Source organism: Cryptococcus depauperatus, chromosome 3, assembly GCF_001720195.1.
Source record: "Cryptococcus depauperatus CBS 7841 chromosome 3, complete sequence".
NCBI lineage: Eukaryota > Fungi > Basidiomycota > Tremellomycetes > Tremellales > Cryptococcaceae > Cryptococcus > Cryptococcus depauperatus.
The window spans coordinates 29494-54264 of record NC_089470.1 but is presented as its reverse complement, the minus strand read 5'-3'; the positions used below and the strand labels follow the sequence as shown (position 1 = coordinate 54264).

At 46.0% G+C, this 24771-nt stretch overlaps 11 protein-coding genes across 11 annotated transcripts; 4 read left to right on the top strand and 7 right to left on the bottom strand.

Annotated features, from left to right (window-relative positions):
* Positions 1 to 439: 439 nt before the first annotated feature.
* On the top strand, positions 440 to 3119 carry L203_102298 (uncharacterized protein; the record flags this gene model as incomplete). Its single annotated transcript, XM_066211725.1, has 11 exons — positions 440 to 1683; positions 1739 to 1815; positions 1863 to 1915; positions 1965 to 2130; positions 2179 to 2345; positions 2407 to 2509; positions 2572 to 2684; positions 2773 to 2899; positions 2947 to 2980; positions 3026 to 3056; positions 3114 to 3119. The coding sequence occupies 11 exons, from the start codon at positions 440 to 442 to the stop codon at positions 3117 to 3119; spliced, it is 2121 nt and encodes a 706-aa protein (XP_066067822.1).
* A 1778-nt stretch (positions 3120 to 4897) lies between these two features.
* L203_102297 (uncharacterized protein) lies at positions 4898 to 5895 on the top strand (the record flags this gene model as incomplete). Its single annotated transcript, XM_066211724.1, has 3 exons — positions 4898 to 4948; positions 5095 to 5247; positions 5437 to 5895. 3 exons carry the CDS (start codon positions 4898 to 4900, stop codon positions 5893 to 5895), a joined length of 663 nt encoding a protein of 220 aa, XP_066067821.1.
* Positions 5896 to 7553: 1658 nt separating this feature from the next.
* On the top strand, positions 7554 to 8294 carry L203_102296 (uncharacterized protein; the record flags this gene model as incomplete). The annotated part of the gene is made up of 2 exons (XM_066211723.1): positions 7554 to 8151; positions 8203 to 8294. The coding sequence occupies 2 exons, from the start codon at positions 7554 to 7556 to the stop codon at positions 8292 to 8294; spliced, it is 690 nt and encodes a 229-aa protein (XP_066067820.1).
* A 558-nt stretch (positions 8295 to 8852) lies between these two features.
* Positions 8853 to 9425, bottom strand: L203_102295 (uncharacterized protein; the record flags this gene model as incomplete). Its single annotated transcript, XM_066211722.1, has 1 exon — positions 8853 to 9425. One exon carries the CDS (start codon positions 9423 to 9425, stop codon positions 8853 to 8855), a length of 573 nt encoding a protein of 190 aa, XP_066067819.1.
* Positions 9426 to 10494: 1069 nt separating this feature from the next.
* On the bottom strand, positions 10495 to 11001 carry L203_102294 (uncharacterized protein; the record flags this gene model as incomplete). Its single annotated transcript, XM_066211721.1, has 1 exon — positions 10495 to 11001. One exon carries the CDS (start codon positions 10999 to 11001, stop codon positions 10495 to 10497), a length of 507 nt encoding a protein of 168 aa, XP_066067818.1.
* A 549-nt stretch (positions 11002 to 11550) lies between these two features.
* On the bottom strand, positions 11551 to 12198 carry L203_102293 (uncharacterized protein; the record flags this gene model as incomplete). Its single annotated transcript, XM_066211720.1, has 2 exons — positions 11551 to 11579; positions 11628 to 12198. The coding sequence occupies 2 exons, from the start codon at positions 12196 to 12198 to the stop codon at positions 11551 to 11553; spliced, it is 600 nt and encodes a 199-aa protein (XP_066067817.1).
* A 1429-nt stretch (positions 12199 to 13627) lies between these two features.
* Positions 13628 to 14286, bottom strand: L203_102292 (uncharacterized protein; the record flags this gene model as incomplete). Its single annotated transcript, XM_066211719.1, has 4 exons — positions 13628 to 13854; positions 13913 to 13940; positions 14063 to 14177; positions 14246 to 14286. The coding sequence occupies 4 exons, from the start codon at positions 14284 to 14286 to the stop codon at positions 13628 to 13630; spliced, it is 411 nt and encodes a 136-aa protein (XP_066067816.1).
* Positions 14287 to 14715: 429 nt separating this feature from the next.
* On the top strand, positions 14716 to 15276 carry L203_102291 (uncharacterized protein; the record flags this gene model as incomplete). Its single annotated transcript, XM_066211718.1, has 1 exon — positions 14716 to 15276. The coding sequence occupies one exon, from the start codon at positions 14716 to 14718 to the stop codon at positions 15274 to 15276; it is 561 nt and encodes a 186-aa protein (XP_066067815.1).
* A 1183-nt stretch (positions 15277 to 16459) lies between these two features.
* L203_102290 (uncharacterized protein) lies at positions 16460 to 17035 on the bottom strand (the record flags this gene model as incomplete). Its single annotated transcript, XM_066211717.1, has 1 exon — positions 16460 to 17035. One exon carries the CDS (start codon positions 17033 to 17035, stop codon positions 16460 to 16462), a length of 576 nt encoding a protein of 191 aa, XP_066067814.1.
* A 727-nt stretch (positions 17036 to 17762) lies between these two features.
* On the bottom strand, positions 17763 to 21315 carry L203_102289 (uncharacterized protein; the record flags this gene model as incomplete). Its single annotated transcript, XM_066211716.1, has 9 exons — positions 17763 to 17882; positions 17958 to 18101; positions 18167 to 18224; positions 18295 to 18497; positions 18649 to 19329; positions 19402 to 19565; positions 19673 to 20214; positions 20266 to 20578; positions 20628 to 21315. 9 exons carry the CDS (start codon positions 21313 to 21315, stop codon positions 17763 to 17765), a joined length of 2913 nt encoding a protein of 970 aa, XP_066067813.1.
* Positions 21316 to 21534: 219 nt separating this feature from the next.
* On the bottom strand, positions 21535 to 24130 carry L203_102288 (uncharacterized protein; the record flags this gene model as incomplete). The annotated part of the gene is made up of 6 exons (XM_066211715.1): positions 21535 to 21945; positions 22010 to 22276; positions 22339 to 22577; positions 22632 to 22883; positions 22947 to 23912; positions 23977 to 24130. 6 exons carry the CDS (start codon positions 24128 to 24130, stop codon positions 21535 to 21537), a joined length of 2289 nt encoding a protein of 762 aa, XP_066067812.1.
* Positions 24131 to 24771: the final 641 nt, after the last annotated feature.

Below are 24771 nucleotides of genomic sequence, written 5' to 3'. Positions count from 1 at the left end.
CCAACCAACACAACCCAAAAGTTGTTTGCATTCCACTGACGTATTCTCGTGCCGTCCCTGAAAATCAGTCGCCTTAGCATTTGGGCCGTGCGCTTGAGTCTTTTCAGGGAAAACGGCATCCCTTGGGTTTGATGTTTGGCCTATCTACGCGAGCCTAACTTTTCAAACAGGAGAGTCTATCATAGGCATTAGGCTTGCGGGACATTGGTGCGTCGGTTCGATTCTCATCCATGTTCATATTTTTGAACAAACAATCAACTATACACTATTATACAATTCATTCAACTCATTATTCTAACCATTTCAAAAGTGGCAAATCGATTCTCGTATTTGATCATCTACTTGGTAGAGTAACGCCAGCTTACCCTCTTTTGTCTCTTTTTCATCTCCATTTATATCTTTCTGAATCTTTATCTATCTATCTATCAACTATCCACCCATGCCATCTTCGCCCTCACCTTCAACTGCTGACGCTGAGCCTTCAACATGGCGACGACGACTCTCTTACCCGCCTGTTCCTCGTTTTCGTCCTACTATTCCTCTGCCTACCCTTCGTACAGCCCTCCTCGGCTACCTGGGAGAGATTGAACTCGCCCTACGCAATAGGCTGATGGACGCACCCATGGGCAATGAACTTCACCAGCGATCGGGGGCAATTGGAGAGGCAAACATGCTTGGAGGGTCAAGTACAGCTGAGAGCGACTCCCAAGATGACGGTCAGGCCTTTTACACTTCTGCCCTGCCAAGCTATTCATCTCTCCGTCGCCGAGTACCTATTGGCAACACAGAAAGCAGCGAGAATGTGGGAGCGGCATCTTCTTACTCTTACGACACTTACCTCCATCTGTTGTCACATCTGTCAGCCCTTCGCGAAGAAGCGTCTAGCTATTTACCGTCATTCCCTCACTTGCCACAAGTACCTTACGTCCCAAACGTTGGAATAAACCGAGAATGGCTGAGAAATTTACCTATGAGGCTGAGTATGGTGGATTCTGCACTGCCTGGATTGTCGACCATTGGTGAGGACGTACAAGAGGACAAGATAGGGATTGAAAGTGCACGCAAACGGTTGATTGATCTCGTTCATGCCTTGCTTCCCTCAGAAGAATGGGCAGGCTGGGAACGTCTGGGATGGGAAGAACAAGATTTGGATCAGAATGCCTCCGGCCTCTCAAGACCTCATTGGCGAAGAGCTCTTTCAGAACACCCTCCGTCGCGCTTATTAACTGCAGATGTTGACGACGAGGATGAACCTGAATATCTCTTTCCAAATCGTACGCCAGCTTCTACTCAAATACTTGCTCGTCGTCGCGCAGTTAGGTCAAAGTCGGTAGGAGCGATTCACACACCATATACCCTAAAAGTCAGACCACAGAGATCAAGGTCGGAAGCGTTCGCAGGAAAAACACTTTCAGGGCTCACCGATGCGGACAGTACTCCTTCTTCACCTTCGCTATCATTATCTGAAGATGAGGAGGATGAAGAAGATCGAGAAGCAGTATACATTCTCACTCACCCAGAGTTGAGCGATACAAAATTCTCTCGGTCTTTATCTGGGCCACATTCAGGTGTAGGTCCCTCCGTAGCTGAAGCCTTACGGCGAAGTAGCGATGGTCGGCGTCTCGTTGCCTATGATGACCTACCTGCGATATGGAGGAACAATGAGCATATACATGCGGGATAGTATGTCATAGGCTGGGGATCTGTCACCTATTATTTATGCTAATAAGAGTCATAGCCGATTCATACCATTGCATCTCAAAACGGGGCCTGTGCCATTGATCAAATCGGCATTCGAACTACACAATGAAACTGGTATGATTCTACCTATTTTAGTTATTAGAAAAAGTTAATCGTTATAGTCAATATCCACTCGCACCTTATACCAACCTTATTCATCTTTTGCATCATTCCAGTAAGCTTACTCTCTCTGGCATCACTAGTCGCTCACTCTTCCACAATAGCTCATTATCCTTAAATCTCCACTGCCAAATGCACATCCTCTTGATACGACTATTCTCATACTCTACCTTATCGCTGCTACGTCTTGTCTAATTAGTTCTGCAGGGTGGCATGTGTTGAGTGGGTGTGCTAGCAGAAAGTGGTTCGAATGGGGTGCTTGTGTAGATTGTATGTCTCAATTACGCATGCTTGCATGATTCTGTTGACGCTATCCAGATATTGGTATATCCTGGCTCATTGCCGCTTCTTTTGGTACAGTTGTCTACAACGGATTTTACTGCCAATCGCATCTTGTGCTGTTTTATTGTTCAATCAATTTTCTGTGTGGTGGACTCGGAAGTTATTTACCTTTCCAGAGGTGGTTCAACGAGCGGCGCAACAAGGTAGGTCTTCCACAGAATCTATGTTGGAGGAACGAGGAGCAGTCTAACAGCTTGGGTGTAGCATCTGAGAATATCTTTTTTTCTATTCCTATGTTTTGCAATGGTTGCACCAATGGCGCACATGTTTTTTCAGTATGGGCGGAAAAAAGCTGCGAGCTTTATTGGTTAGTTTTTTCTAGTGCTCCTACGCCTTCAGGATCTTTCAAAACTAACCCTTCGATGCTAGGTCCGTTTATGTATTCTATTCTCGTCTATGTCATTGGGCTGTTATTCTACGCTTTTCACTTTCCGGAATGCAGATGGCCTGGAAAGTTTGATCTCTGGGGGAGCAGTCACCAAGTACGTTATTCAAAATCCGTGAAACTTTTTCACTCTGCGTCAGGCAGCATCCTGCTTGAAGTGTCAGACAGATACTTATGACTTTTAGCTATGGCATATGGGCATAGTGATTGCTATTGCTCTTCATTACCGCGCCATTTTCGTTGCCCATTCTGTCAGGCACGAGTACAGTTGTGCCATATCAGGACAAGATGTTTGTGTTGCCGATGTTCTTGGTAAACTAATCGGGTGGAGTCAGGCTCAAAGCTAGCATTGTACAAAGAGGATCCAAGAAGGCAAAAAATAAGCACATGGTGGTACGCTATGCTCAGTCACTTGCCATATCTCTCATTATATCTTAGTGGTAAAGTCATGCTGTTCTACATGAGGAATGTACTTGAAATCTCCGTCTTCAGTAATTGAGTAGGCTGATTAGATGTTTTTAACAAGGGTTAGCTCGGATCACACTGGTGTCAATTTTCCAAGATTGACTTTTATTAGAATACATTTTGATCGATAGGATACCAATCGATAGCAACGATATATGGACTAGCCATTTTTTGAAGGTATTCTGCCAACCAAAGAATACCGAAGAGCGAAACATGTGAATCTCACGTTTAATGAAGAAGAAAGCTCTAGGTAACTATCGCGCATCAATGGCTTTTCAATTCAAATAGTCCTCATTCAACATACCATCAAGATACGTCCGAGTATTGACGATTGATCTGCGTACAAAGTCACCTGTTCGCCTCAGTGTGACGAATAAAAGGATTTTTGAATCCAATTGTGGAATCTTTTAAAGTATACCACCCAAGTTAATCTCTTCTAAACGTGCCATAAGATGCACGCAACATAGCTGTTTACCTGCAAGCATTTCCCTGTCAAAACTTTATTAATATTACCAGCTTTAACTCATTTTACACAAGTTTCTGTAACGTATACCCATTTCTCTCATCATTATCAGTTGGATACTTTTATCCAATTCTAGTCCGTTAAATCAATAGACAATCACGAGGCTCTCGTCGACTATTCAGCCATGATGAGCAAAATGGAAGAGATCTTCATAAGATTTCCTAATGAATGACAACACATGTGCTTACAAAGCATATAAGTTGCAAACACTCATACTATATCAGCAGTTGCAAAAAATTCAACAATACGAGATTTTGTTATGACCCTGGATAGCAACAGGGAATAAACGAACCACACTATTCAATTATCGTTTCGTGGCCTTTTTGGTCAAGACTTAGATTTCAATTATTCGTCAGGTCGTAACACTCACTCCCAACAATTACTTGACAGCGTGTTTCAACTTTGATTTCCTATAGTGTCTTTTTTTTCCCTTCCATGGATATGTAATCTGTTTCTTTCCAACGGTTGACGATATGGTGTATGCTCAGAGAGAGGCATAGCTGAATGAACAAAGATTGGGCCGACACGCATAGACTTTGAGAGGATGTAGAGGAGCGCTTCTAGCTAATATCAAGAAAGTGGGTCTGAAGCGTGACTAGTCCAGCCAGACAAGCCTCGGCGAAGCTACTCTTGTCCCAAGATAGTCGTGGCGTCAACGATGTATAAACCCGACAAGACATCTAAACCATAGCTAATCGCGATAAATACGATGGCGATAACAGAATCGTATTGAAGATTGAGGTAGTATTGTCATGTGCATATATATAATGGAGTTGGTTTGTATGCTTTAGTTTTCAATGACCACAGAGTAACTTTAGATCTGCGACCGACTACAAAAGAGATGGGTCAGCTGGGTTATAAAATCACACTATGACTTCCTGTCAAGCATTCCTGTTCGTATAACGGCTAGTATGCTCGCTTGTCACTGAAAGCAAGGCGATTCGCGGGAGATCGGAGTTCGATTCTCCGACAGGAAGACTTTTTTTTGTATTTTTTGAACTATTCTTTTCACGCCTCCTTTCATCTTTTTTTTTTACTTTTGTCTTGCACATGTCTATGGTTGAATGAACGATATGCAGCAGAATGACGATGACCGCTTCATTTTGAAAGTGTTCCTCTGCTAAACCAGCAGTGGAGCGCAACTTGAAAACTATCAACGAGATCGAGTCGCTTACACTCGTTTGCAGTTGAAGCGGAGTTGATGCAACCTTTCAACATTTCATAAACATTTTATTTCTCCGCGGAAGCTCGAAAAGTAGTTAATAATGCTTTAAAATGACGAGACCATTATTTATCAGACTTACCGCCCATATTCGCAAGCTATGCGTGACATCCAAGACCCATTCACCACCCGTACAGGAGTTCAGTTGTCGGTCAGTGACTCAATGTCATGAATATTAGCAATAATTAATACCCACGCTCTGTACGAAAAGGTCACAATAATGCAATCTACGTTGCATTATTATTTATTGGCTATATTCCATGCAATAATTCCAACGTTCTGACACACCCTCCCCAGCAGCGCATTCCACCACCCCATGCCACAAAAGATCCACCCCTCATGCTGCCTGATGGAAGGCAAAGCCATCATTCGAATGAAAGGAAAGAGGATGCACTGTCAAGTCCCACCTACATAACGAGCCGTCCCAGCTGCCATGCTGCCGGCTCAAAGGTAGCTCTGGCAGCAGAATCCCGTCCACACTCTTCTTTTGTAGGCTTGTTGGATGGCTACCCATACCAAGGGCCGTGTTTTGCCGTCTCGCTGCGATATATAAACAGGAGCGTGACACCCAGCAGCCCCTCTCCACATTCATCCTCTCCCAACATGCCTATGTCTCGCAGCGATTCGCTGTCAGAGCAGGATTCTCAGTATGACATACGATCTGAAGCGCCTGAAGGGTCCGCTCGTCACCCAAGTGCTGAACCATCTAACCCAGAAACTGAGCGAGACTCTACTTTTTCCACTGGCCAACCAGACTGGCGAGCTACATCAACGATCCACCCTGGTGTGGTACATTTAGGTTTCGCCAACACTGCCTATGAAACTCTGACTAAAAGCGGTTTAATCACCAGCCCAGCGAAGAAGGTCATTGGGGGTCATATGGAGGGTTTAAAGGAAATAGCGGGGAAGAAAACACTCAGCGCTGCAGATTGTGCGACAGCCACAGGACACATCAACAGCATTTACGAACCACTCAACGCCATTCAAGGATGGAACGCCATGGAGGAAAGGCTCGTATCAAACGTTACTGAATCTCTGCGTAACGCGTTGAAAGAATTCAGGCCAGCACTATCGGAGCCGGCAAACAGCGTGTCATAACGTGGGAATGATGAGAGGGAATGTAGGCAAATAGGAATGCAACTTGGATGGCAGATGGTGACCTTGTCGTTCAGAGCGGGGATTTTGATTATCACTATGATCCATGACCATGACCCGCCGTCGTTGTGTAATGATGCAGATGGGTCATTGTCGAGAACCATGTGCTGCGTGTCGAGGAAATGTATCGAGGACGATGTGTTGAGGAAACATTACTGTCAATACTCCATATCACACACGTTTTACTGTCAGGAGTTTGGTTGTTCTTGGGCTTGGTCTGGGAGTGCTTGGGACTTGTGGAGTATCTAGGAGTATCTATCTCAAATAGACTCGACAGCTATCAAGATTGATTCCTTGGCGAACTATGAACCACAATCCCTTCCTTATATCTTCTTTGCTCTACGTCCAGAAGTCACGTTCCAGTTCAACCCACTATACCATTCCTCTGCATACACAGTATCCTGTCTTCTTATGTCCGCACCTTGTACATCATCCTGACAATTCCACTCGCTCTCACGCTTATCCTCATCCACTCAACCTGACATATCATCCGAGCCCAGATAGATATGTTGAAAACAAGTTATTTAACCGTCCTACGCAATGGTTAATTAACCTCCTTTTTTACAGTATATATAGTTGTTGTAGGCTTGAGTGCCTCACTGTAATTACAATCGGTATTATCTAATGAATGCGTAATCACTATTGTCACTGATACAGCAAAACTAGCACTTGTGTTGCATAGAAAAGAGTATAGATGAGAAATCTATCTATCATTCAACCTTATCCATCCATGTTCCCTCTCAAAATCCCTCGGCGTTCCAGAGTGTGGCGATGTGGAGGGCTTGCACTTACAGTTGTACTAGTTATATATATACCCCCACTTAATTTAAGATAAAAAAATGCAGCACTTCACGCTGCCACATGAGAAAACCCGGATAAGTCCGTCAACGTAGAATACATAATTGTAGATAGAATAGTTTCTCTTTCATACTTCATTTCATATGCACCACCAGTGCTAGTTTTGCGGTATTCGACCTTAAGCCTTTCTACGAGAACCTTAAGTAATAAAACTTGTAATTACAGTGAGGCACTCAAGCCTACAATCTCTCTTTTACTCTTCTTTCTGCAATTTTCAACAAGATATACCACAAAACATCGAGCCATCTCTACTCGAAATATAGACATCCAAACGTCCCACTAGGTATGGCCACAAGCCCATGAACCGAGACGCGATAGAGTCATAGTACAGCGTTCCACACTCGCCAGCTCGAAACGCTCCAACATCCACGTAACTCCAGCACGCTACTTTTCAACCACGCCTTGGTCAAGCGAGTAAAACACAAGCGGTACCAACACACATCAACGCCATGCACCCAGCACCACCCTTGCAAGCGACGGTCACGCAACGGCCGCGCAACGTGCAGGTGGATGTGAAAGGAAGCTGGGAACAGAAGAGATCTTTTGTACGGCATTGCTTCGCTGACCCGTTGTGCGGTGGTTGAAGCTCCGTCAAAGCAAGCAAGAGAAAGGTAAAGCAGCATTTGCATCCAGTCCGCTTTCCATACTTGTACTTGAGCCTTGTCGCCACCTCTTTCACCTTGACCATTAGTAACATTCTTCTCCATCCCATATAAACATTCAACCACACTCTTTCTGTCACCATGGACACAAGTCTAAATGATTCCCAATCACCAAGCCAAGGCGGCTCTGCTGCTACCTCTATGGGGGGGGTGAATCTTACGACTGGACAACCACTTTCTGCAAATCCTGATTCCCACGCCAATCTCAGTGGAATCCCAGTCGAGCCTAGTCTGCGTCACTGGACGAAATGGTCGGCTGAAGAGGCGCTTTATGCTTTAAATAATTGCAAGCAAGCGCCTGACTCCCTTAACGAGGATCTGGAATATATTAGAAAAAGCCTTGTTGCGATTTCTAGAGAAAGTGATAGAATAAACATTATTCTCGACGACGTTATGACGAGTATATCCAACGCAAAATCACAGAGAGATTTTACGAAATTGGACCAAGTTATTCAAGATTTGGAGAGAACAAAAGAAGCAGCAACCTTGCAAAAAGAGCTATGCGAATATAGACAACAAAGTTTGGGCAGAACGACATGCGAGGTTGGCACCTATGCCAAAGACATTGAAAAGTACTTGGTCTTGAGCGAGGAATACCAGTCTGCCATGACGAACGGCAGACCATCTTTGGACAGAATGGCCCATCTTTACTTGAAATATGGGAGGAAGCGGGCACCGAGTAAGCATCTGTCGCACCAAATATTGTTGTAAGCTTACAGATCTACAACAGGTGATTTTTCGACCATTATGGACCAACGGGCTGAAAGAGAGAAGGCAGAGGTTTATTCAAGAGCACACACGGTTGCTATCCCCCCGAGATAACCAGGCCTGGGAATCAAGCACCGGCGGTGGGTCCTGTCGTTTGGGTAGACGAGTACGCGACGAGACATGCATGTTATGAATAATACTCTTCATTCAGATGCACACTCTGTACGAAAAGGTCACCCTAATGCCATGCGAGCTGCATTCCTGTTTGCCTATATACTATGCAATAATCCCAACGTTATGACAATGCATCGGGTCGTGGACAGGCTACGCGCCGAGGGCTGCCCTCTGGACGACCGCTGCAACGCTTCCACTGACAAAACACTCATGCCTACGCGAAACCACCTCTCCAGTGTGGGCATCGTGCCGCGGCCAAGGTCGTCGTGTGCGCTGCAGCAAGATGAGGCGTAGACGACGTGGAAACGGCGACACCATCAGGGAGACACGCCTGGGAGAGTGCACAGGGGTGGCGACTGCCACCTATCAGAGATCTAACCACTCGCCATGCATCGTTGTATCACCCTCTAGCTATTCCGACGCTACTCCCTTGGGTATATGGGGTACACCCGGTGGCCGCTGGTGCTGTCGACGCACCATGAACCATGGTGTGAGTCGTTACCCATCTGCGTCGTTCAACGCGGACGGCGCGATGCTGTTTGCCGACTCCGATGGGGTTGACTCCCATTCCGACAACGCTTCACGCGCGTGATACAGAGATTCAGTAACGTGATTTATGCCACGTCTTTCTATATCGCTGCATTCTGGCTTGTCTTGATAGTAGTAGAGTTGGTTGCCAAGTCTTTTGGTTTCTTTTATGGTTGCCGCAACATCTACATCGGTGGCATTCTTCTCCTTCAGCGTCGTGCTTAAACCACTCATACTATTCCTAATTTCCGTCACTTTTTCGTTGGGGATTAAATGGCTCGTCTTAGTCATATCGTCAAGGTCTTCAACAGCGTAGCCTAAATGTACTCCGGCACGGTAGGTCCCTGTACCAGACGGCCATTCTCGTTCACTTTTGAAAGAACTTGAGCCTGGCTGATCTGGTGGGTTAGGTGGTTCAACACTTGGGCTGCAAGCGGACCCCTGTTGAGACGTGTCAGATCCTGGCCCAGATTGAGGTTCCTGCTGTTGCTGCCAAGTGGTCGAGCGCTGAAGCTCGCCGTTATAGATGCGAGATAAATTCATGTTGGAAGAGAATGGTTGTAAAGAGGGGCTGCTGGGTGCCACCCTCCCGCTTATATACCGCAGCGAGACGGTAGGACACAACCCTTGTCATCGGTAACGACCCAACAGGCCCACAAAAGAAGAGTGTCGGGGGAGATTCTGCGCCAGTACTTACCTTTGAGCCGGCAACATGGCAGCTGGGACGGCTCGTTACTATAATCCTCGCTACGCGGGTGCATCTTGACCATGCATCATCTGCCCTTTTATGCGAGTGTTGGCTTTGCCTTCCACCAGGCAGCGTGAGGGGTGTCTCTTTTGTAGCATGAGACGATGGAAGGCCTGCAAGAAAGGGTGTTGGGATTGTTGTGATTGGACTCTGCACATTAGTCTCGACATTAATGTCCACACTGCGTAAAACAAGCAGCCGAACCGAGGTAGATTTTGTCCAAGTCGGAGAACTGACCGACAAACTTGGCTACAAACTCCAAGACTTTGTTAACGGTGGATCCTCGTACATTAGCAATAGAAAGATCACCCAAAAAGAACTTTTGAAACCTTTCATGAGTATGGCGTCTCGCTTGTGGGCAGGCACACTCAAGACGTTCAAGGGAGATGATAAATGGCCAGAGTGTCGGGAGTAGAGTTAATCTTGTCGAGAAGATGTATCGAGGACGCTGTGTTGAGGAAACGTGTCAGGAATGAGGTTGTTCTTGGGCTTGATCTGGGAGTGCTTGGGACTTGTGGAGTATGTAGGAGTATCTATTTCAAACAGATGAAGACAGCTATCAAGACTCATTCCTTGGGGAACTATGAACCACAATCCCTTCCTTATATCTTCTTTGCTCTGCATCCTTCAGCCAGGTTCTAGTTCAACCCACTATACCATTCTGAGGCATACACAGCATCCTGTCTTCTTATATCCGCACCTTGTACATCATCCTTGACAATAACATTATCCTTATTGCTATACATATCCATTGCTCTCGATATTCCTATTGTTCATATATACATATAAAGACTTATAGTTGTTCTGGTTTTCTCTTTGCCACTTAGAGTGCTAAAGAGACTACCAGTGGCCTGAGACATATACCTATGACTCAGAATTATCGGCTATATTCCATGTCAGAGTTCCATGGTTCTGACATGATGCTGACTCCAATCCCAACAACGCTTCATGCGCGCGACGCAGAGACTGAGTAACGTCATTTATGCCACTTCCTTCTAAATCGCCGGATGTTGGTTTGTTACCATACAAGTAGAGTTGGTTGCCAAGTTCTTCGGTTTTTTCTATGGTTGCCACAACATCTATATGGGGGGGTTCTTTCTCCTTCAGCGTCGTGCTTAAACCACTCATACCATCCCTAATTTCCGCCGCTTCTTCTTTGGGGATTAAATTACTCTTCTCAGTCATTTCGTCAAGGTCTTCAACAGCGTAACCTAAATGTACTCCGGCACGGCGGTGCCATGGACCAGACGGCCATTTTCGTCCACTCTTGAGAATAGAACTTAAGTTTGACTGAGACACTTCACAATCGTGCCCTGCCGGTACAGCGTTCTCATCCACAGGGACGTCGTTACTGGGGTAACACAAAGACATGTCGGAAGCGGATAACGTTGAGGAGAGACAGCTGGGTGCCAGTCTCCCGCTTATATACCGCAGCGAGACGGTAAGACACAACCCTTGTTATCGGTAACGACCCAACAGGCCCACAAAAGAAGAGCGGCGGGGGAATTCCTGCGCCAGTACTTACCTTTGAGCCTGCAGCTGGGACAGCTCGTTACTAGAATCCTCGCTACGCGGGTGCGTCTTGACCATGCGTCATCTGTCCTTTTATGCGAGTGCTGACTTTGCCAGATGGAAGGCAGCCTGAATGGTGTCTCTTTTGTGGCATGGGGCGGTGGAAGGCGCTGCTGGGGAGGGTGTTAGGATTGTGAAGGTTGGATTGGTGTTGTGTCAGACCACTCAGCTTGTGTTTTAGGTTTCTGTTGGTGAGTAACGGATATTAGATGGTTGGAGGACAAGGGCATATAAATAGCAGACTCATTCCATAAATTCTCTAGGGAATGAATATTAATTAGCTGTCTTAAGAGTTAGTTATTATAAGTCGTCCCAAGGAAGCCCCCCAGAACACCCCATTTGTGACACCTATTTGTCCATAATGACCGAAAAATTGCCTGTTGCAGATCTGTAAGCGTACCATCTTTGGATCGACGGATGCTTACTCGGTGCTTTCCCCTTCCTCCCATATCTCGAGCGAAAAGATTCCATTTCGGCCACAGATGGTCTGCCGTTCACTTTGGCAGACTGGAGTTCCTTGATCAATGCCAAGGACCTTTCAACTTCATGGGCATAAGTGTCAACCTCGCATATCGTTCCGGGCAAAATTTCTTGTCTTCCGTCGCATTCCATTTTTTGAAGGGTTGCTATCTCTTCTATTTGCTCCAAATCTTCCTGTGATATTGCGTTGGATGTTTCCGTCTTAGCGCGATTGAGAATAGTGTTTATTCTATCACTTAGTATAGAAATCAGAGCAAATTCTGACATAATACTTCTCAGATCCAATTTAAGGGAGTCAGGCGCTCGCCTCCTCTTATCTTCAGCATCTTGTAATTCTTCAGCCAACCATCCTGACCATTGCTTCAGACTAAGCCCGTCTGGGTTTCCACTGGTGTGGGAATCAGGATTTGCAGAAAGTAGATGTTGTCCAGTCGTATGATCCACCCTCTCCCCAATAGAGGTAGCATTGGAGCCGCCTTGGCTTGGTGGTTGGGAATCATTTACACTTGTGTTCATGGTGACAGAAAGACTGTGGTCGGATGGTTATATTGGATGGAGAAGAATGTTACTAATGGTCAAGGTGAAAGAGGTGGCGACAAGGCTCAAGTATAAGTATGGAAAGCGGACTGGATGCAAATGCTGCTTTCCCTTTCTCTTGCCTGCTTTGACGGAGCTTCAGTCACCGCACAACGGGTCAGCGAAGCAATGCCGTACAAAAGATCTCTTCTGTTCCCAGCTTCCTTTCACATCCACCTGCACGTTGCGCGGCCGTTGCGTGACCGTCGCTTGCAAGGGTGGTGCTGGGTGCATGGCGTTGATGCGTGACGGTACCGCCTGTGTTTTACTCGCTTGACCAAGGTGTGGTTGAAAAGTAGCGTGCTGGAGTTGCGTGGATGTTGGAGCGTTTCGAGTTGGCGAGTGTGAAACGCTGTACTATCACTCCATCGCGTCTCGGTTCATGGGCTTGTGGTCATACCCAGTGGGATGCTTGGATGTCGATATTTCGAGTAGAGATGGCTGGATGTTTTGTGGTATATCTATTTGGGCTCGGATGATATGTCAGGCTGAGTGGATGGGGATAAGCGTAAGCGCGAGTGGAATGTCGCTGCTCAAGACTATCGGTGGAGAGGTGAAAGGAAGCAAGACGGTTCATAAGAATGGTGATGAACCAGTGGGAACGGGAGAGTCACGAAAGGGTTGCCATTCATACAACGGTCCAGAATCATCTCTAAGAATAATCAACCTTCCTGACTCCGTCCCAAGAGTTGCCTTTCGCTCGGCGGTAGGGCAGGTGTCAAGACTGGGTCACTCGGGTGGTTACAGTGGTTATGCCCTTGGGACGAGATACTACTTAGTAGTTAGGATATGATATATAGAGACAGAAAGCTAGATTCATTCTCTGGGGTTGTGTCTCTGGGTTGTCTATCCTTATATACATCTTCTCCTGGACAGTGTATCCAACCCAACACACAACCTCCACCATCCTTGCTTGCTGTGTTTCTGACAGCAGGCTCTGTCAACGCTGCACTCTATCCCAAAAACATCTTCATCGTCTTGAAACGTCTCGTACACTGACTGCTCTCTGTCCGCGCCTTGACAATCGCCATCCACACCCAACACAAACCCTTCCACATACAGCAACGGGGTGTTTCCATGAGTTCAACCCAGAACATTCTAGATCATTCCATCCCTTCTAGGAGCGTCATCCGCTTACAAAGCCTATCCAAAACCAGACGCCACATGCATCATCTATATTACGTTATCATTGACCATTACCATCCCTTATCCACCACACATCATCCTCGCTCCCGTCGTCCAGCGTCTCCACTACGCCATCCATCTTTACCTTACCGCTACACCATCCCACTGTTATCCTCGCCATCCCATCGGGTAGGCAGATCATCGCAACATGGATAGACATTTTCAAACGATCCATCCCGTAGGTTTATTGATGTGGCTCCAAGAGACTGGTGACAGAGGTGCGAGCAGAATCAGGTTTTTTGTAGTTGCTCTTAATCCACTCCACTGTGCTACGGAGGGCAGTACGGTAGACTTCATTTGCCCGGGTAAGATCAACATCCCCAACGGAGTCTGCGCCTCGCGTCCCAGTGGCAGCATCACTCGTCAACTCTCGCTCCGCCAACTCTCGCTCCGCCAACAACCGCTTCGTCACTATTTGGTTCATCAACGTTTGCCTCGTCAACTCTCCAGCGACATCGGATGCCCTTACTGTTGAAATTAAGCTTAATTACGGCGTCCTACGCTTTAATACGATTTAGTTAATTAAGACGGATCCAAATTCTTGTAGCGATTTAAAGTTGTTATTCAACTTTCTCGAATGCATCTCTTCTTGCTCCAAATCTCAATTTACAACACCTACAGCTTCCCTCTTGAGGTATTCGTAGGCTGGCTCTGGGCCGAATCGAAGTTCATCGTACTCCCTCTCTGTCAGAGCGTCGGGGTCGTCTTGTGAGACAAGACTACTGTGAAAATGGCTTGAAAGGTTAGATCGATCATCGGGACGATTCAACGAACGCGCTCCATCTTTTGATTCCTCAAACACTTTACAAGCAACATTTTCGATAGCTGTTTGGAATCGCGCATTTTCAGCTGGATCTTCAAGGGTCAATGATAGAGTATTTCCAACACCATCATTCTCTGCAACAGAATGTCGAAAATACGTTATTTAACGGTCCAACGCTATAGTTAATTAACCTCCTTTACTGTGTATCTAGTTGGACTCACCCTATATATACCGTCACATAATTTAGATTAAAATACATCTCTCTTTTAACTCTTCATTCTGCATTTTCAACAGAAGCAGTGTCTAAATCGGCCCATACAACGAGACGTTCCAGCTACGATGCTGCCAGTTCAAAGGAAACCGCCAGAGCAGGAATGCGTCGACTCGCCTTTCCATTGTAGGAACATTGCGTAGTTCCCGGTCACCACGGCTGGGTTGGGCTGCGTCGCTGTGGTATATAATCGGGGGCGGATACCCAGTGGCCACTCCTCACAGTTCTTTATCTCACTATGGACAGCCGCAATGACTCCAACAACGATGGCTCTGGCGTTTCGCGGTTACTTAGGGATCTCCGTTCCAGTGTGACATCAAGTTTTTCCAAACGGAGGGAGGGAGGTTCAGACAATACGGCAGCCAACTCAGAATTGGAATCTGCCAAGGAACAATTGGATCTTTTAATAAAACACTATGGCTTTACCAAAAAAGGCGTTAAAGGTGATGATAGTCAATATCGTAATTTCGGTAAATGGTTCCCTCTGATTAAGGAGGATATGGTATCATTGGCGAAAATACTGGATAGGACCCAACTCACCGAGAAAGATCTTGAGAGAGCGATAGAAGCAACCAACAGTCGACTCACGAAAGTCGAAGGATACATAGAAGCAGCTATGCTCGAGTCCCATGGAGTGGGAAACTTCTGGCTAAATTCAGTCGAAGACACTTTACGAGGTATGAAGACCATTTTGGAGACAGCAAAACCGCTGTTGGCAAACAGAATCGATGATTTTGAGGGGGACGAAGAGCTGCCATTGCTTGGTAGGGAAGATGGGAATCTTTCAGACGCAATATAAGCGATGGATGAGCAGACTTTTGGACCAGGAAAAAGCGTGTATACAGAGAATAAGCAATGATGGGAAAAGGAGGGAGCAGTGCAAGGACGCAGGGCGGATGAGTAGATATCTAGAGATGAATCTTGGTTGCCACTCGTGTTCACTCCAGCAGGCGTATCTCTCCAAGCTGATTGCAGTCCCAGTCGTGTTCACACCCAGTCTCGTCCACACCCAGTCTCGTTGCAGTGCACACAACCTTCTTGGCCGCGGAGTGATGCATGTCTCGTCCCGTACCCATCGCAGACCTTTATCCCAAGACGACCGCGAGACGTGGGATCACGCCAGGTGGTCTCCGGTGGAACACTCCCTCCTACCGTGGCCAGTCCGTGACTGCTCAAGGCCACGCATGCCGTCGTATACGTTCTCGTCGCTTCAGCCTGGTGCATCGTCCACCCATAGACCCGCCTCGGTCTCGTCTTTTCGTTAACGTCTTGCCACGGTGAGGCAGTGGTGATCCATCCATGGAGGAGGAGCAAGTGGTAGTGCGTCAGCGCTTTCACTGCCACTGGTGTAGTCGTTGGATAAGTCCGTCAGTGAGGAACACAGGGATAAGGAAATGGATAGAGAGAGATGAACCCTGTGCTGTTTTACCTCAGATACTTGATTTTATGCAGCACCAGGGCTAGATTGGCTGTATCAGAACGCCATCCATAGGTACTATCTATCTACTTGTCATCCACAAACGCAGTGTCGCACACCAGGTGCCTTCCGTAGGCATGGGAGAACGCGCACGCCTAACGGGATCACGTCGACGTTGGGTCGTTGCACACGTTGTCACTCTCTCTGTTACCTTTACTCGTTCTGCGCTATGTATAAACCGAGCCAAATCCTAGACCTGTCTATGCTGTGACATGCACGCTATAGACACCCCTCACGGCATACCTAAACGACAACCGGTCTGGGTGTGTTTGCGCGTTGGACAGCACGCCTCTTTACATACAGCAACGACGAGGTGTTTCCACATGGCTCGACGCTAAACACTCTGGGAGTATCGCCAGCTTACAGAACGGTACGTCTCATGCATCGTCTCTATGGCGCTACCATTGACCCTCCCACCCCACATCGTCTGGTGTCTCTACGCCTCTAGCCATCGGGCAGACAGATCCCAACTGGATGGACATTTCCAGATATCCATCCCGTAGGTTTATCGACGTCGTGCCAGGAGACTGGCGATAGAGATGCGATCCGTATCATCTTTAGTGCAGTTGCTCTTGATCAGCTCCAGTGAACGGCGGAGGGTATCACGGTAAAGTTTATCTACCAGGCGAGGATCAATGTCTCCCACAGAGTCTTTGCCTTGCTTTCCGGTAGCAGCAACCCTCGTCAACATTCGTTTCGTTAATTCGTTGGCGACATCAACCGCCTTTGAGATCTCTGTCTTGACGTATTCATCGTTTGACTCTGGGTCGAGTCCATCTGGCTCAGCTATCGTCAGGTTGTCGGTGCCGCCTTGTGAGACGGAGTGTCGGGCGGAATGGCTGGGAGGGCCATGTTGGAAGTCGGAATGGCGCAACAAATGCTCGCTGTCTTTTGATGCCGCGAGCAAACGATCGGTGGATGCTTGGATAGCGGCTTGGAATGACTTGTTTTCCTCTGCATCTGCAAGGGTTAATCCTTGAGCATTTTCAACCTCATCCTTCCCGTCAATGGCATATGGACCGCCACGAGTTCTCTCCTCGAGAAATAATAGGGTTAATCCGCGGGATAATTCTTGATCCATTCCCAGCAGCGTGTTGTCGGGCAATTCGGCAGCTAGGTCGGAGTGGTCACTCATCGCTTAGGAGTGTGGGCGATAGGTGTGGTAGAAAGCGGTTTCACTGTTGCGAGGCGCTTTTATCTGCTTGGCGAGTGGTCAAGAAGGCAGAGGATGTTTCTGAAAGGTTGCAGGGTGATGACGACTTTGCTTTGGCGGTGGGCGATTTTGAGCGACTCGACGTCCTTGGCAGCGCCACGGCTGCTTTGCCAGAGGGATGCTTTTGAATCGAAGGCAGGTATTTCCATTCTATTGCGTATCAGTTAATCTTCTACGGGCCGGTGCGATACAAAAGAAGCAAAACGAGGTGGAAGGAGGTGAAAGCAAGTAAAGAAGGAAAGAAAAGCACAAAAGAATGGTTTTGTGAGAGAATAGAGCTGTGGTCGCTGGCCAACCATTCACGACGAATGACAACGGAGTACACCAGACACTGTACATACGGAAATACTTGTGTATTATCAGGAAAGAGGCTGGCTGAGAGGGGGGTAAATTTTGCCGACTCGGTACTGCGAAGGATTGATAGTAACGTCCTCGGGAAAGATGAATAAACGATACGAAAACTACGTAGACAAACCGAATGTCGATCAAAGAAAGTGATGGATAATCAGCAAGTGCGTCGTGGGAAATGTAATGACAGACATTAATAATACTTTTCAAGACCGTATGCATCACAGTATGCAATTTGTAGAGTTAACTAGAGTCCCATAAGAATTCCGATTGCCCAGCCAAACATTGGCAATATCAAATTATCATTTTGCGCTGAGAATGCTTCCAGAAGGGTTGACAGTGTTACGGTTATAATGTAAGGACCAGGCTGTATTCAGATTAGCATCAGTGGTAGTTGTAGTACGGCAGTGCTTCGGCCAATACACAAGGATAAGAGACTGACCTTGAATGAATCCACAATACCCAACATCCACAACAATGTTGAAAATAGCAACACTGACATGAAAAAAGCCACGCTCCCTTCCACTGTCTTACCAAACGCAGTACACCATCGTAAGCGACCGAATCGGCGACCGACTATAGAAGCCTATAATTTGTTTCAGAATGGAGGAAATCTCGGAGTAAGATGGAAAAGCATTGAGCAATACGTACCAGAGCGTCGCCAACCCCAAGGGCAAGGACTCCGAAATAAGAAAGTATTTCGATTGGTCTTGGAGTAAAATCAGCCATCATGTGCCTATAATTGACAAGAGACGTGGACCAAAAGATAGACTACATACCCTTCAAACCACAAGGGACATGCACATCCCGCTAACAGGTAAAAATGACTCAAAATGGCCGTGCCAGAGTCTTTATGATCAATAAACTCGTTGAGAAAAAGGTGTACCTTGACTCCAAATGGCCAAAGGGCAAAGTACCGAATGTACTCGGCGAAGGTGAATGCGGCAAATGCAACAGAAAACGACAGGTGGGTGAAGACAGGCTAAATATCATATTCAGTAAATTTCAAAACAATTTGAAGGCCACAGGGGAAGAATTCTGGCGATAACAAAAGGTTAAATATGCAAAGAGGAATTGGCATCAAGAGACTTTGGAAATAGCAACAGAACAGGAATACAAACAGAGCAACTCACATCAATTGCAATACCAGGGACAAACATAACAACTGCCAAAGCGTGAAAGCTTTTTCTTCTTGCATTGACACTTAGGATGGGTAGTCTTTGGTCCGCTGCATTCATCATTTGAGTAGCCACACCGCTCGATTTTCCTTGTACATTACTAAATGCGGCTATGCCATCAATCTTCTGCTTTGGTGATGTGGGGATTGAGAGCTGTTTGGTGTAACTGACTTCACCTCGAGTAGCAGCAAGTCCCGGGACGGAATATTGTCTGTGTCGGTGAGCACGAGCTAATTGTCTTTCCCAGGCAGCAATCGATATGAGAGCTAAAACACTCCAATATCCAATCAAAGCAGGCCGTGTCCAACTGTGCTTGCCTTCAAAAAGACAGACGAAGCCCCATTTCCAAGGATTTCTCCATTCGAGACACCATTGCGCCCAAACACCTACTATACCACCACACACCAAAGCTGATCCAGCGTAGAAACCCAAGGCTAGAAGGCGACGATGAACAGGCTTCTCATGTGGAAGTCTCAGGCGATGGGCAGGCTTTTGGGCCAGGTTTCGCGATAGATAAAGTAGCGGAGAGAGGAGGAAACCATTGAGTAATGATCCAGGGACGAGAGCAAGTTGGAAGATGAGAAGCGGTGTGGGTAGACGATAAGTCTTGATGTAAGGTGTTCGAAACAAACCCATCTGCGTTGAAATTCAGCTTATCTAACTCTAGGCAATCACTATATACCAAATAGGAAGAACAAAAGCACGAACTTTCATTCGAGTCAAATTGATTACCTCCATAATCATAGCAGTCGCTGCACAACAAACAACTGCCAGTTCTCCCAAGGTAAAACCTTTCCTTGCCAGCCTAACACATACATATATACTAAATTGATAGAAGAGAGTGGCCAGGACGATATCAGATGAAGACATATCTGTGAGATAGATAGTCAGCAGAGGCCAACAATAGGATAAAGAGACGCGAGAAGGATACGAAGATCCGATTCCATTCTCATGGGCAGAGAAAATAGAAAAAGCCTACCACTCCAAACGCCCCTACCAATTAAAGCAGTCAGACCTTTAACTCCTAGACAACTAAGAGTCACCAAAAAGGCAAAGCCAACCACGCTCCTGGTTCGTCGCCATTCTCCCTTTCTCAGCCAATAAGTTCCTCGACCACTAGAATGCTGCGTTTGGAAGCGATTGATATCATCCGCGTATGAAAATGATGTACTTGAATGGGAAAAAGCAGGAGATATTTTAGCTTCAAGCTGTGTCGATCGGAGGAGATGTACGAGCAGGACGAAGGAGCATAATGTGAAAAGTTGTACCAAGTTTCTTCGTGAAGTTGCTAGTGCCGATAGAGCTCTGGTTGTATTTGTATTTAATTTCTCTGAAGGAACTGTTCCTAATCCTTGATTTATGGGCGTTGAAGACAGAACAAGAGGAAGCTCAATGTTCCATTCTTTTGGCAGAGGCGATAGTGAGAATGTTGAAAGTTGCCAAAGTGCAGAGTGAAGTAAGGCTGCAGCTACAAGTGGGCCTAAGAGAAGAGCAAAGATGAGGCCATCATCAAGACAATCTCTGGGAATACATCAGGTGATAGGCATAGTTTACGCATCAAAATACACTTACCGATACTCTCGCTCTTCAGTCCCCCAGATACAACCCCGGCCTCCAATGTCTAGCCGATCATCTTCGCCAGTCACAAGTTCCAGCCCTGTTGTACCAGCACGTTTTGGATCCTCTTTTCTCAAAACAGGAGTGGATCCACGATCCATCATATAAGACGTTCGCTCTTTCAAGTTTGGTGTTTTCGCAGAACTGTGAAACGGATATATAGCTGGAGAGGGCTGTAACCGTCCAGTATTTGCGAAGCATCGATATGAGCTTTGTTGCGTCCTGAACGAAGCAAAAAGAATCGTCAATCCTGACAAGAGGCCGATTTCTTAGAAAATTCTGAGCAAACGAGCTCTTACGAAAAGACACCAACTTACCAGCAGCTAAAGCTTTCTCTCTCCACTGTCGGCCCAGTACCCTAATGCTCAAAGCGACGCCAAGAAGCACCAAAGCATTTTCGCATTTTTGTCTTGTCACATTAATACCCAAAACGATGTTGATTTTGCACCCCTTAACATTAAATGTCAGAGGTCGAGCAAATCCCAGTCGAAAAGGAAGCAAAGCCATTGGCGAATAAGAGCGACGAGTGTTTGTTTGCGCTGTCAGAAGGCCACGAGTATGTGAGTTAGACTTCACTTGTACCCTATCAGTCAGATCATTTATGCTTCCCTGCCATACATCTGGCATGCCTCGTCTTCTACCCTCCGCCTCCGTCTCTGTTGTTACGGATCCTCTTGCCAGGAACCTTGGCTCATTGACGCTCACACTTGCCACGCTGCTGGCCGACGCACCGTACTGCGTCGAAAAACCATCGTTAATCTCATCCCAAAGAGGATCGTCCCCAGACCGACTCGCAAAATTGGGCAATGGGCCTCTTATGGGCACTTTGAGATGTTTTCCCGTACTGAAGCTGCGTCTTTTATCTTTTGGGCTGTGAAGAGGTAGAGGAGAATTTTGAGGGCTAGAATGCCTCAAGGGTGGTGGTGACGGACTTGAGCTTGAAAGGGATACAGAACGTGGTCTTGAATGACGACGGTGGTGGTGGTGCAACTTAGGCCGCGTCATGTTGAGCCAGTGGGGTTTGTATGAGTTTTTTTTTCTTGCATGTATGCAAGATATAAACGTCTTTTCAATATTGTGTTTGGAAAGACGATATTGGTCACAAAATGCAATTGTAGTAAAGATTTGTTGGTGGAGGTCGGCGATGTCCGTCAACATCCACAACGATAACTTTGATGTTTGATAAAATACATGCAACTGTACATCGAGAGAGTACATCCGCCATCACAATTTCAACCTTTTGCTATTAGGTTCGTCTTCCCTATCGCCCCTCTTCATTCCCTGCTTGCCATCTTTTGCAGTTTTCCCTACAACCGTCACACCTTTCCCGTTTTTGACCAACTCTTTCAGCGCTTCTTCTTTGTCCTTTCTATCGTTCTTGTTCCTGGCATTCCCATATAGCTTCGCCATTTCTTCCAACTTTTTCCGTTCAGTCTTCTTTTGCTTCCTATTTTTGCTTCGTAATTTTTGAGCTTGTTCAGGAGAAAGCTCAGAACGGGCAACAAGAGAGGAAGCGGACGCAGCAGCGAAAAGTTCTTGAGGGGCAAGCATAGCGGATGTAGATGCACTTGGAGGAAGAGCTGATTCCATTGATGTTGTAGGAAGATCAGAAATGGTTGTGATGGCAGCTTTGGGCTGATAACCAATATTTCAGCATATGACCATTTTGTATTGGAATAATCAGTAGATGTGTACATACAGCTTTAGGAACGAAATTCAAACTACTTAAAGCATCTAGTTTGTAACAGATTTCGCTCCACAAACTTTCGATATCGTCATGCGCCTTTTTCAGTTTTTCGTCTCTCCGATCCACCGCCTTGATTCCAGTGGTAGCTGCATGATACTCATCCTCGTACACTTGTGCAAGTGATTTAGAAGATTGTGTATCTTGAAGTTCAAAGAATCTGGATGGCAGAAAGGGGATTGGTTCAAATGCTCGAACACGTATCAATGAATCAAAATTGCTCTGGAATGAATTAATCACTTTTTTGCCACAATAGACAGCCATTGCTGTTAAAGGCTACTCACATCCAGAATCCTTTGCTTGATCATCTCTTCAATACTTTTTACACTCTCCTCAGTAATCAAGGGTACAATCTTTGCAACACTTTCGAAATCAAGGTTTTCTTCTAGCAATGAGTTTTCCGGTCGAGCACGGGAACTAGCTTCGCCCAGAAGAGTCCAGTCTTTGGGACCAACAGCTTCAGATTCAAGTTGAGCAATCTCTTCGGTGATAGCGGCCTGTCGCTTTTCATGGCTTGACAACACTACATAAGGGGTCAGACGTAGTCGTTGATGTGGAAACGTAAAATGAGACAGACTTTGTTCTTTGCTTTCTTCTTCCTCTTCGTCTCCAAACAGATCGCCTTTAACTAATCCCATGACATCTCTTCCGCTAGTATCTTCTATCTTTCTATCTTTCTCATCTTCGTTTTCCAGATCCATCTGCCGACCAAAACTGGTGCTTTTCTGGGACTTCCTGTCGATTTTGTTTGACTTTTTTAACGATGGCTTAGCGAGTTTAACAGAACGCGATGAACGAGGTGGCGCAAAAAAATCAGCGTATCCAATTTCTGTAACCACATATCTGTTAGCCTTTTCTGTTTTCGCCTAGTAGTTATTACTCAGTCATATACCTTGATTATCGCCACTATCATCTAGCCAAATGCTCCCCAAATCAATGTTATCCTCATCTTCTTCCTCCATGCCACTTAATCGGCCAGATGAGAGACGGCCCGCTTCTAATTCTTCCGTGTGACGATTGAAGTCATCGATAGAGAAGAAATCATCATCGAGAGTGGGATGGCGATTTTTCGATCTGTTAGCTGAGTCATTTACGAATCCTGAAGAATTTTCCATGACAACATCTGTATTTTCCCCTTCTGTTGCACTTTCTTGGCTATCAGAATCGTCTTCTAATGGAGTGAGGTCAGAATTGTGAGGTATCTCATCGCCATCTTCACCGATCTCAACTTCGCTTTCTTTGCTTTCTTCTGATTCAGAAATAGACTCTTTTTCGTCACTTTCTGTTTGAGACTCATCACCCTCAGAGCTTCCATTTTCCATCTCTTTCTTTAAAGCCTGAAGTTCTGCCTCTGTCATTTCATCTACACCTTCATTTCCTGACTCTTTCAGCATAATTTTGAATTCCTCAAGAGTCATGTTTTCATCTTCAATGTTATCATCCATCTCGTCTTTCAATGCTGCAATTTCTTCCTCATCCATTTCGTCTACGGGATGGCCCGCGTTACGCAACATGTCTTTAAATTCATCAATACTAATATCCTCGTCGCTATCGTCGCTTCCTGGATTGCCTTCAAAATCATCTTCGGGGTTGTTTTCATTGATTTGGGCTAAAGCCTTTATTATTGAAGGTGCTCGCAGTTCAAGTTGCGCCCAAATCTGTTCTGCATCTAAAGAGTCAATTGTAAGAAAAGGAAGAGGCGTATAAGGGAGTATTTCTTCAGGCTTAATGACTTGTTCAAGTTTTTCTTGCTTGGGTTGGCTTTTCGGTCTAGAGCGAAGGTCGATGGAAGGCGGTTCAAGAATTGAGAGTAGAAATGGATGGAGATGAGGATGAGAAACTGGTTCGAGTGCAATACCTGAGAATATGGAACCAATAAGCATAGCTCTTTGGCTGCTTCAAGAGGAATCCTTGTAGCTTACCAAGGTCGAAGACAGCTTTGGAAGCTTCAAGAGCGTTTTGAGAGGTGACTTGATCGCCATTTGTTGCAAGTGTCCATGGCGAATCTTCAAGTTGTTTAGCAAGCTCACCAAGGACTGGAGGGATAGTTGCAAATAGAACTTTGTCTGTTCCCATGTTGACTGAATGGGTGCGTTGAAGAATGTGCAAACTCCTGACAAGGCGATCAAGTATATTTCTTCAGAAAATATTAATGAACGATAAAAGCGGTTATCACCACCAGTGTTGAGACTGACGTGGCTTTTTTCCGATGCGCTCATTTTACTTTTGACTTTTCGTGTATGCCATTGTATCTGCTCAGATTCTACTTTATCACTCTGATTTACAGCACACTTCTCGACAAATTAGCCGCAGCGATAACGACATGACATCAACTATCACATTCAGGTCCGCTATATTGTACAAACAGCGGAAGCTGGATATGAATAGAGTCACCAGTGATAGGTCAACATGTGTTGTTCACTAGACGAGTAGTAAGCGGTGTCCTAGAAGATACTAGCTACAGAAAGAAAGCTTCAGAATAGTATTGTACAGCATGAAGATTTGCAACGCAGAGACCAGTGGATGATACAACCATTACCAAATCCCTCAATAGCAACTATTGTTGCTACACAACATTCCAGCAGAAAATCTCATGCAGGCTTCCATTCGTTGGCTATAATGTGAATACAAATATGTTGTGTCTGGTTAGTTTTTCTTTGGCGAACCATAGGAGAAAAAGGACATGGCCTTTCCATGTCATCACGACGACCCATCAA